General features: G+C 32.4%; 1 protein-coding gene across 1 annotated transcript; it reads left to right on the plus strand.

Moving 5' to 3' along the window:
• Window positions 1-217: 217 nt before the first annotated feature.
• On the plus strand, window positions 218-10287 carry LOC115453684. The gene is made up of 6 exons (XM_030182399.2): window positions 218-336; window positions 4310-4461; window positions 6567-6783; window positions 7780-7904; window positions 8310-8487; window positions 9457-10287. The coding sequence occupies exons 1-6, from the start codon at window positions 288-290 to the stop codon at window positions 9504-9506; spliced, it is 771 nt and encodes a 256-aa protein (XP_030038259.1). The 5' UTR covers window positions 218-287; the 3' UTR covers window positions 9507-10287.
• The last annotated feature ends 4575 nt before the right edge of the window (window positions 10288-14862 follow it).

Here is a 14862-nt window from a genome sequence, read left to right on the forward strand (position 1 = left end):
TATAATTAATCTGCTCGTAATTCTGCTACCTTTCATGACAAAGACAATTGTCTCTGATCCAATATACAAATCTCTTAAAATCCAATTCTACGTCCTTTATTTCACGCAAAAATATATACATGTAAATTAAAATAAAATTATTTCAAAAAAAGAATTCCTTAAACACCGCACATGATTCGCTCGAACCGCCTCTTTTAATTTCCAACCGGCGTGCGCGCAGCTTTTGTCACCAGTGTCGAGAGAACGATCAGTGCGTGAAGTGTTAGTGACTTATATGTGTTACGTCAATGAGAATGGGCACTAAAATTATTTTACTGATGTCCGTGGTTTGGATTGGTGAGTTTTATTTTTATCGTTTTACTAAAGAGTGGTGCCATAATATTTTTATTGTGTTTATCGTCGTTAATTTAAATATAAGTTGATTTATGAATTAATACCATACTTATGCTAGGTAATTCGCCTAAATAATTTACAAATTATACGTAAAGTTGTTAAAGACGAAATCCTGATTAAGAATTAGACTTATATTTGTTTACATTTATATTCCTTTCCTCTAAAATATTTATACTTTTTTGTTAGTTTAGTTTTTGTTTTTATTAACTACTTTATATTGTGGTAGCGTCATTTCTATTTACATCAAGTTATATCCTACTAAAACAAGGTCGTCTCTACATCTTTTTAATTAACTCAAGTATTTTCACAATAAAATCCCAATTTAACCAATTGTTATCCGATCTTATCAAATATCGACGACATGACATTGACATTTTACATAGTCGTATCGTAATCGTAGCTCACAAAGACAAATACGTGTCCATGAATTTATAATTTTATAAACTGTTAATATCTAAGGTTAAAATATCATTTGATTTATGAAAGATTCTTATATTAAAAACGAATCCTAAATTCTATTTTTGATAATACTCAGCTCTTGCTAGTATAAACAAAATATATTTAAACCAAAACCCAAATATACAACCCACACCATATTATATTTTTGCTATTTCTTTTTCTTAAATGAATTTTAATTAAAATAAGAGGGGTTAGGTATTTGGGACTATTTCTTACGGGGCTTATATTCCGTTTTTTAGTAGTGATTCAAATGATGATTTATTTAAACTACAATAAAGTGATATTAGAATGTCGAAGTTCGTAGCTCTTCGATTGTAGAAATTATATTTGCCTGCCTCATTTACATTTTACAATCATCGAATAGGAATTATTTATTAAAGTACTAATACCCTGATTGAACACAGTCTATATCACAATATCATACGGAATTTATCCATAAAACTATATTATTTTATTTATGAGTATTTCTTAAAATAAAATATGTGTGTAACGAAATAATTTTTATAAAATATAATTTCAAAGATTCCGTCTCATCTGTAATTTTTACGTTTGTCTGAATACATTCGTTTTATCTAATAACATAAAAAATGAATGTATTAAAACAAACAAGACAGAGAAAATCGTAATATTTCATAAAAACTATTTCGATACATACATTCATTTCGTGAAATACTTTTACATCGAATTTTATTTTACGAATAACTTTTAAGAATAAAAATCAGCCCTTACAGTTTATACTCCACTTACAATATAAACTTCATTATTCTTAACTATAACGATGTGCAAAAGAGTTGTTTCTCACCATTAAACCGATACACGCTGTGCTTAATAATAACCAATTAAGCTCATTTAACGTATGAGCAGTAAGGGACATTGCGTGTTCATGACTATTGGAATAAACAATGTTATTACCATGTATAACGATCGTGAAAACAGCTTAATTCAGTCTGCAATGCGAAATAAAGGTACATCGACTCTATATTAGAGCAAGAAAAGCAAAATAATTCGGTACCTGCGATGAATTCTTGAAAAATAGACGAATTCTTATGTATTTTTAATGTTTTAAGTTTTATATAAAGAAAATGATAAGGTTTTTAATTAGACTCGATTTATCTAATAGATAATACAGACATTATAATTTTATTTTTCGTGTTTATATCTGAATATTATCTCGGCTGTTTAATTTTAACTTACGGATCACATAAAAGTAATTCAATGGCAAATACAATTCCACAATCAATCACCTATATTGAAATAATAAATGTAATCAAAGGTCCCTCTACCTGTGGCGATTGTAATTATATCGGCAAAGAAAATAAAATAGACGTATTTCATAAATAAAATTAGCTATAATAATCCACGTACGAGCGAATCAAAGAGCTGAAAAACGACTATTGGATACCTAGAGTCTTATTTTAATGTTTTTCCAGTTGTTACAGTCACCTTGATCATTTATCAAGGTGACTAGAACAACATTTTGTTGTCAACATTTGGAATTCAATTTTGGTGTCATACGATTGCTATCAAGCAGATAAGATGCAGCATAGACGCTATGACGTCACTGCGTTAGGTACCAACGTATGAGGGAGATAGCTAGATAGAATTTCATGGTAGTCCTCGTCTTAACTACAGAATTTGGAATGCTAATTTTTCAACCAACTTTGATGCCATTTTAGTAACTTTAAAAATAATTATTAAATTACAAAAATTAAGCCCTCATGTGACTGAAAAGTATTTTTTCATTTGATTTCTTTTTTAACTACAGCGCCAGTTTCTTTTCCATATTGCAGATAATAATATCTCTCTAACCATGCAAAATGTATTTATGCTTTCTCAGCCTTCGCACGCCAAGGCCAAAAAACTTCATAATATTAAGAGAAATGCTCTCTAACCGCCCGAGAATATCCAAGTCTTAAATAGAACGTCGTACCATTAGCCGACGCATGACTGACCAATTGAGCGAATTAAGCGCTGCCTCTTAAGACTAAGCAGACTGTTCCTCGTATAAATTGACTAGTGTGTTTTCATCTTATACGTTTGCGTTGCGCGTTTAATTGTTTTGGGGTTAGTTTATGTGATTTTAATGGATGATTAACGTATGAAATGGATGAATATTTGTCTTTATTTGTCAAATTTAGCGGTGTAAATGGCTTGCGCTGTCGTTGATAAATATTTTTCATGATATATATTAGCAACTATTGTTAATATTGTCCAAAACATAACATAAGGTATACAGTTAAAAAGGGGAAAATTAGTGCAATATTGAAAACGATCACTTAGACATGAAAAATTTAACGAACAATTGGATACTAATTTTCAAAAAAATCTCTTTTGTACACTTTTTGTTTAAGAATGAACAGTCAGACCAGATGAACCATTTAGCCTATTTATTTGATTTTATTTCCAAAAAAAAATGTTGTGGTGTATAAAACAATGTTAAAGTCAAATAACTTATTACTGTCCTCTTTACAATGTTCCTGGTAAACGTTTTAGTTATAACCTTAGGAAAACCATTAAATTATATTAAATAACTCTTACACATGCTGAAGAAATCTTAGAAAACTCTTGTTTATAATAATTACCAATGTGCCAAAGGATAAAAAATGTCAAAGACCAATTAACACTGATCCCTTTAACAAAACGCGTCAAAGCATGAAGTGATGGATATAAAGTGGTCCATTAATAGTAAAATTTAAGAGATATGGCGCCTCCCTCCGACGTTTCGGTAATTTGTGTAATTCAAAAAATTAAAAACAACGGGCCCGTCGTGTTTATACTGGTGTTGGATCCATCACAATTGTAGTATGTAAGGGGTTTGGAATTGCGTTGTTATGGTAAACACTTTTAAATGATGATAAACATTCTAATGGATCTACAAATATTTAATTTAGAAAGCTGTTTTCTTTCTGAGGTATTATTCTCTATGGCGGCGTAAATTACGACACGGCCGTGTTACGTTATCTTCGTGAAATGTAGAATGATATTTTGTGTGCCAATTTCCATTATCTTAAACGCAACGTGGTGCGTATTGTGCTTGTTACGTATTGTCAAATAATGTTTGGCATAGAGCATATGGCCCATTTTATGTCTGTTTCTGTGAGGCCGAGCGGTTAAGCAACAAATTAGTGGGTTGCAGAAAAAACAATTATACGGAATAAATTACACCTTTCATTCGTTCCCATACAATTGTTTTCCCGCTACCCGCGCCACCTCACGTGACCAAGCCGTTATGATTATTTACCGTGAATTTTCAGTAAAACTTAGTATAGCAGTCTGCCCCATAAATTTCTCTACGAGAAAAACATTATTGTTTTAACCACGTTAGTGTGTTAAAGTATAAACACACTTACATAATATCACGTCTGTATTCTATAGGGTTAAGCAGGTACTATTTATTAGATAAAGATAAGCTGCTAAACTTATGATTGAAAACTATTGAACCTTTGGTTTGTTCCAGGGTCATCGGCCACTAAGGTGGAGATTACCACCGGTTGGAAGCCAGAGCTGGGCTTTGTTACAGAATGTTCGTGGACACTTTACTCCAACGACTCTCTCCAATCCGTCAGACTTTACAATAACGAGCAGCAGTTCATGATTTACAGGCCAGAGGTAAGAGGCATCGTCTCTTTAGTCTATAGCAGACGTACTCATGCTTTTTCTCTCACAAACCACTTTCAAAATTTTGCTAGTTCCGGTGACTCCTGCAGCTAAAATTCTAACATATTCCGTACAGGCGCTGAGCTTCCTAAAATATTAGCGTACAATGATAGGCGATTTTAGTCAACATTTAAGTTTTTTAATACCAACGAGATATATTTTCCTTGACCCCCACTTCGAATAGTGAATCCCCATTTCTAAGTAATCAGAATCAGCTTTGTAGTCTAACCGTATAGTTGAGTGGTCCGTCCAAAATAAAGTAAGAGGTTGCCGTTTTGTATTCCAAGTTCCCAGCTACTTGACCACTGCTTTGATCGATAAAAGAATCATCAAAATCGATTCATCCAGTCAAAAGTTTTGAGGCACTCATTTTAAGAGTTTTCTGACGTATCTTTGAAGTCAAGGGTCCAACAACAAATTTATCTGGGACCACTCGGAAAGCACCAACTTTCAAATAAAAAAAGAATCATCACAATCGATTCACTCAGCCAAAAGTTCTGAGGTAACAAACATAAAAAAATACAGTTGAATTGAAAATCTCCTCCTTTTTTTGAAGTCGGTTAAAAATAACCAGTCACAAAATTTATATTTATTTTATTAATATCCGCGTATTTGGACAACTTAAAAAATTAAACAAGATTAATCACAAACCACGTTCGCAAACGCAAATTATTGTCTTCGACCTCAAAATGGATGCTGGTCAAACTAATTCGGACAATTAAAGCGTTGCGAAGGTAGGCCACGCCGCTTCCGGTGGAAACTGAGCGATAATTAAAACGCTGTTTACAATGCCGTGTGACAAACATCCTGCTAAAAGAAGGTTCATGTATTATATTTACGCATTTGATCTTAAATATTCATAGTCCATTGAAAAGTTACATTTGGGGTTGCGTTTTTTAGAGGACGCAATTTTATTTTTTAGAAGTGTAGGGGGGGTCAGTGTAACGCTAAAACCAAGTTTGTGGGGTCGCCACCCTTGTCCCATGGCCGCCATCTTGAAAATAGGGGTTGAAATGGTTTTTACGATGTACCTCTTAAACTATTTATCTGACAAAAAAAATTGTAAACATTTTTTGTTGCAAATTAAATTCTCTACAACTTTGGTCCAGTAACTTTTTGTCGTAGAGCGATAAATAAAAAAGTTATAAGCGAAAATGTTAAGAAATTCAATGTTAAGTCAATGCAATGTCCATTGCAACGTCATCAGAATGTGTGTTTATAAGGTTCATAATACTTTTTTTTGTACTGTCATTACGTACAACACAAACCCGCGGTTGTCAGCTTGTACGCGAATTACTTGGATCCTAAATCGCTTTGGGACAGATGAAGCAATTGTTCACAAAACAAATTTTTACGAACTGTTTCGGAAGTTACTGTACATATTGCGTGTTATTGTTATTACGTAGACAATCGAACCGATAATGTTGTTCGTCGTCGCAGCAGCAGCTCCAGTAGTTTATCGTCAGTTTCAGAAGCTCCAGAGCCAGACTTTGATTTTGGACTATCAATATTCTGGTCATGACAGTGTGTAGAAATAAATTAACACAAAAAATAAACACACATCAACATTCTAAAAAAGTTTTACATACATAACATCACGCATTTTATCCTCGAAGGGGTATGCAGAGGCGCAACTAGGGCACCCACTTTTCGCCAAGTATGTTCCGTCCCATGATGTGATAGGGGGCGAGCCTATCGCCATATCGGGCACAAATTCCAGACTCCGGGCTGATACTGAGCAGAAAAACCCAAATATCACTTTGCCCGACCCGGGATTCGAACCCAGGACCTCAGAGCGCTATTGTACCGGACATGCAATACAACTACGCCACCGAGGCAGTCTAAAAACGTTTTAAATGCATATAATTCTAAGATCTATATTTATGTAGTGTAATAGGTTGTGAGTCATTATATAAAGGATTTTTGGTGCAAAAGCCTGATCTAAGAACATAGGATAGGTAGGTAAAGATAGGTACACAAAATATGATGAGCAGTTGAAAAACTTAAGTCTCAAATAGGTCACCGGTTGAATACCTCTAATAGGTCTTTGTCCACAGAACAACGGCAGAGAACACATGCAAACATTCCCCTTAAACGAAAACTTCCTGGAAGTACATTGTGTGGAAAACGACGATCGTGGAGTGACCGGCAAATGTATTCTGACTTTGGAACTGTTTAAGCCACCAGTAGCTGACCTCACTATCGCCTGCGAAGTTTCTGGAGAAAGGCCTATGTTCAGAATGCTTAAGAAGGATATCATTGTTTCGACTTTTGGTAAGTTAAGGACTCCAATCAATAGGTTATTTGACCATGTTCGATTTGGGCATTTTTTTTTTATGTAACAGCAATTAGTACGAAAAAGAAAAAATAAAAGTACCCTATTTCCCTAACCGATAACTACGCTTTAATTACAAGAAAAAACCGATGAATCTGTTAGATATCAAACAGAAAGGATGGTTGCGATCGATTATAGGGATCACTTTAGATTGATCAGGTGTTAGAAATAAGAATGTAGCGTGGTTAATAACACAAGTTTCCCTGTCTATTATTATATTGCTTTTTTCTATAGAGAATTGTTGTATACCCAATGTCTTAAAGAAGTTGGCGAAATTGTAACTATACCAACAAATATCATTTCGTAAGCCAATTCATTCTTCTTCTTCTTTCAAATTATGGCTCCCACCGGATATTATCCGGTGATTTTGCAAATGTCGAGTACAAACAGACAAAACAAAAAGCAACCAGAAAACAAAAAGCCATTTTTTCAATCCATCCAGTTATTGTGCTGACATGGTTTGATATTTTTGATACACTAAGTACAATTTACAATGACAATTTACTGAAATGAAATATGATATACTAAACATCTGATGGGATCAACATGTATATTGGCATTTTGAATCTCATTTATCGCGTGTGCAAGTCGTCAACAACGATAACAGCTGATGCCAATTACACAGACCTACGCGAGTATAGTTTTGCGGAACATAATAATTCAGTCGCAACAGAACACTCGGATAATCTAGTTGGTCACGCATAACATTATGTATTGAATAATCAGTAGGAGTTTGCGGCTGAGCTCTAACCTAAGAAGGGCTACTATGACCAAAACAAATAAAGATAGGAAAAAAGAGGTAATAACCAGTTCCACTTGTAGCGAATTTACGCTGGATTCTTTCTATCATAAAAGTATATTTTTCCTACTTCGGCTCCCAAACCACAGCACCAAATTCGAGCAAATTTTGCAATATACAATGGTATTATTTTCAGTTCCTCCTACCGAAGCTGTTATTAATGTTGTACCTACTGGCCAGTCCGCACAATCGGTGATCTTGAACTGCACGTCCACTGGGCTGCCGGCTCCTTCCCTGAGCTGGACTGTTGGAGATCAGAAGGTAATGCTATTATTTCTTTTATAACCCAATTATACTTTCGTTTTCCTATGTTACTGCAATTTGACTTCAATGCAATTCACCCGGTTCCAATCCGAAGCGTATGTATTTTAAGGTACATTAAAAGAAAATAACAGACAAGATTGAGCATTTTTTACTAAAACACATATTTTCCAGTTTTATATATGGGTTATATTAATGTGAATACATAAAGAAAGGCTAGAGTAGTTTAAGGAAAAATATGAAATTAATATTATACTATATATATATTAAACAGAATAATAATTATTATATTCCCTTTTTTACAACCTTGATCCTAATCGGCAGATTCCTCGTCTATTTGTTTTTCTTTCCAAGTCCTATTAACCCCACTTTACCACTATTTAAAAACATTATCGTTCTTCGCAGGTCCCCCACGATTTCTCAGGCGTCGTTTGGAATAAAACGTCGAAGCTTTGGCACTCGTGGTCTCTTTTCTCCTATTCCGAATCTACGTCGGAGGCGACTTGTACCCCTGAAGTGAACATGGATGGCCAATTGGTGAAGGCTTTAGCGGCTATGTATAGTGGGGCTAGTAGAGTTGTAGGTAAGTTGTTTAGGGCTATGCAGCAAATTTGAGTACCACAATTCTGCTGTGCTAAGCTCAAAAGCGGTATCTCAAAAAAAAACAAAAACAAAATCTTGCTTTTTATGTCGTCAGATAGCTTAAAGAAATACCCATCTAATGAACTTACCAAAATAACTGTATCTTGTTTAGAACTTGTTAAAAAAACCTCACAAGAGTTTCTCTATCTCAGTTTTACATACAAAATTATATTTACAAAACTTCGATTATCTCGAAATAAGGTTTCCGTGAAATACCGCTTTGGCGCTTAGCACGGCAAAATTAATAAATAGAATTATACATTACTAACAAACTATGTTAAAACCCATTTACAGAAATGGGATTCTCAAATTATCTCTAACTTCATAATGATTTCTTTGGTTTACGCAAATGTTAAGACTTTGAAATAAAACTATTTACGGATTTTATCGCGGTTATTTGTATTATTGTTTTCTCCCGACATTTCGAAGACTGCAACGTCAACAACTAAAAAAAATAAAATCTTTAAAATGTTGTATAATTGTAAAATGAAGATAAGTAACTTTCACTAACGGGTGACCAATACCTCAGTCCGCCCCGTGACCATGAAGGCTGCAGTCTTCGAAACGTCGGGAGAAAATAATAATATAAATAACAATAACAAATCCGTATGTAAATAGTTTTTCAATATCTCTAACTTTCGACCCCAACGGCCATTGGTTCTTCGAGCTGGTCGAAAGGTTCTAGAGTGGAGGCCACGTACAGGCAAGTGAAATGTCGGACGCCCGCCTACAAGGTGGACGGACGACCTGGCTAGGGTCGCAGAAAGTCGCTGGACGCGGGCCGCTTTCAACAGGTCGACGTGGAGATCCTTGGGGGAGGCCTATGTTCAGCAGTGGACTTCCTGTGGCTGAGATGAATGAATCTCTAACTTCATTTTTAAAATATTAATTTTCTTTCTTTTTTTTTCAGGTATCCAAGGAGTGATCATTTCCATTTTATTAGCGATGCTTTTAAGATGACTGTGGGTAATTTGTGAGCAAAAGGGAAATCTACTTAAATAAAACAAGGTTTTAGTTATCAATTTTTGTTTCAGCAGAGTATCGTTGTGAACGACTATTAATAAGGATTATGTTACACTGATAATAAATAAGTATTCTAATATTATATTTGTGGCAAGATAAGTCATTTGAAAGTTTAAAAGTTTGTGGGTAAATAACAATTTACGCAATATAATTATAGCAAATAATAGTGCCAATATTGTAAATCTTGGGCTGAATTAGAATAAAAAATCAGAATGAACCAATCATGCTTAAATTATTTAAAAAAAAATTGAAAACAAATTTGCTCATTTCCTATGTAGAATTAATAAAATGTAAATAAATAAATTTTATGAAGTCTCAGTGTAACATCAACCTTTATATTATTAACAATTTATTTTTGGCTTGTTTTATATGAAGACTTATTGTTTTACATGTCGTGTTACATTAAGAATTATTTTCTATTATTATAGTCATTAAAACTCATAGTTTATTTTGTTTCTGTTACAAAAAACATTTATGTAACATTAATGAAAAAAATTATATGGAACAACGATTTTGAAAAATTTTATAATTTTTTTTTGTTTTTATTTTTAACACTTTCACTGCGAAAAATATTAGAGGGTTAACCCGCGACAAACAACTAAAAGACACTCGTATTAGAGTACGCAAGGAATATTTTATTAAGAACACATCGATATCTACCTATAATACACCATCAAATTGTATTTTATAAAAACTTTAATCAATGAAAGTGTTAAAACAGGCGAATACATAAAATTAACATCTATTATAATTAACACTACAGTTGTAAATAATATGGACGAAGTTGATAAATGCATTTTTTTATAATATTTGTAAAAAATAAACGTAGGATAGGCACCAAGAGGTACTTTAAAACATTAAAATATATATAATCTTTTTGCTTCAAATGGATGGTTTGCAGAATTCTACGATTTTATTATCACGTATAAAAATAAACAATACAAAAAAAAATGTGACATAATTTTTTACCTGGTCAGAACAGTCTTTAAAAAATATTTTTTCCGTTCTTTTAAAAAAGTCGGCTCATTTTTTGTGTTTATAACTAGCAATTAAGAGCCACGAAAGAAAAATAGAATAATAAAAATAAAAAAAAAACAGCAATTATTTCCATTTTTGTATATTTTTATACGTGATTTTATGAAAAACAATCTTAAAGATAAGACTAGACAACGCTCTGGTTTTATTTTAGGAACATAATATTAGCAATAGCAGGATATAATTTTACGTTTTTAGTAATAGTTTACTTTTTTTTATCAATATGACGTGTCTTTTATAAAGAATTTGCGACTTTCGCAACTTACTATAAGTGAATATGTTGGAAGAAATCTTTTACTTAATAAATGTTTTTTTTTTAAAGTTTTTTTCAGAGGAATTTTTGTGATAAATTCCCACCGACAAGTTACCTATTAAATGGTTATCGAATGTATATTTTTAATTTGGAATTCTGTTTGTATCGTTTTTATAATTGTTTTAAGATCATTCCAAATTTATGAAATATATTCTAAATATAACTTCAGAATTATTTGTAAACTAATAATATTAAGTTTGAAAAAGTGCTGATATCTTTGTTTTAAACAATAAAACACATTTTTCAACTGTTTTTTTCAATACCAATAGTACATTACAAAAGCCGCAAACACAAAACAATGAAATGGACGGCCGAACAAACGGTTGTAAGAAGCCAAAATACAACACAAGGACAGTAAATCAAATGAAACGGAACGCGAGTTTGACATTCACTGACATCTAATTTAATATCACAGCGCAGTCACACGTCAGCCTTGCAGATTCATTGCAATTGAAATAAAAAAAAAAACAAATCCTCGTTTTCCTTTAAGGCGATACCTCAAGGTCCATTTTCATACATTTTGTTTCACCTTTAATCTGGGTAACTAAACAAGTATTGGCAAGTAAAGAATTTAAATTCACGTCTAGTTAGTGATTAGTTCTCGCAGTTGAAAGAAAAACGTAAAAATAATTAATAATCATGGATATTTCGGCCTTTAAAATTTAATATGACGTAATTTTAAAGGCCGAAATATCCATGATTATTAATTATTTTTACGTTTTTCTTTCAACTGCGAGAACTAATCACTAACTAGACGTGAATTTAAATTCTTTACTTGCCAATACTTGTTTAGTTACCCAGATTAAAGGTGAAACAAAATGTATGAAAATGGACCTTGAGGTATCGCCTTAAGAAAATTTTATCGTTAAATTAATTTTTAGGCTTTTGAACTCTTTTCAGCTGTTTTAGTTCAATGGCATGTATCATGAAATATTATTAATGTCATAGTTCAAGTCGGTAATTAATTAAAATAACTAGTATTTTCCTTGAATTGGAAATAAAAGTATACCTTAAATATTGTCCATAATGCTAATAATCGTTCAAATTACCGCCATCCTATAGATTAGCAGAGGACGACCATTGATTTTGGATTTTACATTACTATATAAAACGGTGACAATAACATCACCATTTTCAGTCCTAATTTCTTCCATTATATAAAGCTGAAGAGTTTGTTTCAGTCTACCGATTTGAATTGAATTATTTTAGTGTTGGATAGCCCTTTAATCGAGGATGGTTATAAACTATATAACATTACGGCATGACCAATAGGAGCGGAGCATCAATAAAATTTTGCAATCACTCATAATCAAGATTAAAAAATGCAATGAATCCGCAAGAACAATACACCTCGACATAATGCTCAGTCTACCCGCCTAGCGAGGAAATATTAAACAGTACTTAATAATTACAATGGAGGCCGAGTCAAGACACACATTATAATTAGTCGATAAATGATATGAGGGGACAAACAAATTGACTATCAAAACAAATATAATTATTCTTAATATTAACGATATACTCCTAACTGGCCTGAAATGTTTTGTGCGATTGAGACGAAATACAATGAACATTACCGATCATAAATCCGACATTTATAGTTACAAAGTTAGACAAAAGAGGTGTAGTAACCTTTAAAGAATTTATTTTTTGTTATACACTACATATTTTTTATAATAAAGTTAAGTAGAAATAATTTTCAACTAAAAATAAACGCGTTTAATGAAAAAAAGAAAAGAAATGTGTGATGGATAAAGGATCCATTTAAATATTATGTATAGTTGACGTCAAGTTTTATAATGCACAAATAATACTCATTACATGTCCTTTAAGCCAGAAAATATACAGGGTCATTTTGACAACGCGTTACTAAATGAAACTACATACTTATCTACTTGGAAATAACACTTTGTAATAAGTTACTTGAGCCGGAGAAAAGTGTTAGTTTCTAACAAAATAAATATCAATAAAAAGTAATTTTCATTTTACACGCGCTAATGCCACTACTACTACTCTAAGAGAATTCGTTGCAGAGGCAAAATTATACTTTCAGTCAGAAAAACATCCACGCACACGTCATATTCGCATTAAACTACAAAATTATCAAAAAATCAGAACACTAAAACCAGGATTTTTCGCGAAAATATTAGTTATTAATGGATGATTTCTGGCACAATGTAGCCACAGGTGAAGAAGAGTATGTGGTTTCATTTAGTAACGCAATGTCAAAATGACCCTGTATACTTAGCTGCAGAAATACGAAGCGATTTTACAAACGTAGAAGAATTATCATAACAGAAACTTTTCTAGTAAATTGTATGAGTTCATACTAATTATTGCCAATATCCATGAAAATAGTCGATAATTTATGATCGGTAACGTATTATCAGAAGACAAATGACTTCACACCTACCATAACTAGAGACCACAGTCCACTATACAAGTTAACCATTCGACTAGATTTATCTACCTAACTACAAAATTCATTATTTGGCTAAGACGATATTTAATTGAAAAAACTCACGCCATAGACTAGTTCACGAATTCGAGATAAAATGTGACGAGTGGATTTACCAGTAGTGAAATAATTCCTTTTTCCATACATAAAAATGGTGATCGTTTTTTTTTGGAATTAAAGAAACAATTCTTATGGCTCTTTCATAAATATCAAACACAATTCAAGTTTATGATAAAAAAAAACTAATTGCCACTTAACTCTTCATTGTGATGACCATTTATAGTTGACTAGCGACCCGACCCGGCTTCGCACGGGTGCAATGCTGATACTAAATACACTACAGAAAAACTGTGAACGTTGTATATATAAACATAGCGGCCCGCTCTGGCTTCGCACGGGTATAACATAACAAAATAACAGTATTTCTCCACTATTTAATGGATGTTATTATTATACATATAAACCTTCCTCTTGAATCACTCTATCTATTAAAAAAAACCGCATCAAAATCCGTTGCGTAGTTTTAAAGATTTAAGCATACATAGGGACAGAGAAAGCGGACTTTGTTTTATACTATGTAGTGATGAGAAAACGTGATAAATTAATTGTCCAATACAAAACAAATTACCCATTAATATTTTTTTCTCAGTAGTAAAGGAGGCCCGTGCTCAGCAGTGAGCAAGTATATAATACAGGGCTGATATTATTTATTATTATTTTTTTCTGCTGGTAAATCCACCCTTATTACAATACGATAAAATACATTATTGTACATACTCATGGCCGTACGTGTCATTTCCATTGACAATTACTTAATAAATATTTCTTGCAATTATAGGCACAAGAATTACTTACGTTGGATAGATTAGTTGGGATAACATTTATTTCTGTTATAAAAGTTATGGATATAGGGTTGTAGTCTATAAGAGTACACATCGATTAATAAAGTTTATCATTATTCAATAATTCGAATGAATCGTACAAAATAATCGATAGTATGTTGTATATAAAGTCCATTTATATAGTCACAACGTAACATATATAGAAAATTATTTGAAATATGAAAAAGAATGTCTCATTATAATTATATTATTTACTTCTAATATGCTACATTTTATTGATTTTACTTTTCATTCAGCGACAATCGATTTTACGCGTTCGTTTATAAGTATGGAATGTAAATTGCCCAATTCATTGTAATATCATAATTTTTAATTGATATCTCATTTAAATATTAATATTGGCGAGATATTATATAGGCCTAACTTATAAATGACCTTTCATTGTGGTGCAATACACCTGTTGCATCTACAACCCGTCTTACTAGGTGTTTTAGATTCGATAAATGTCTCCTAATAAAAAAATCGTTTAAAGTTAAATAGATCGCTTCTTTTTTTCTTTCTAATTCCATGAATGTTCAGTGGTAGACTCATGAAAACATCTTGCAACCTGAATTTATTCATTATTGAGCGAAAGAATACCCTTAA

The sequence above is a fragment of the Manduca sexta genome, chromosome 11, assembly GCF_014839805.1.
Source record: "Manduca sexta isolate Smith_Timp_Sample1 chromosome 11, JHU_Msex_v1.0, whole genome shotgun sequence".
Taxonomy (NCBI): domain Eukaryota; kingdom Metazoa; phylum Arthropoda; class Insecta; order Lepidoptera; family Sphingidae; genus Manduca; species Manduca sexta.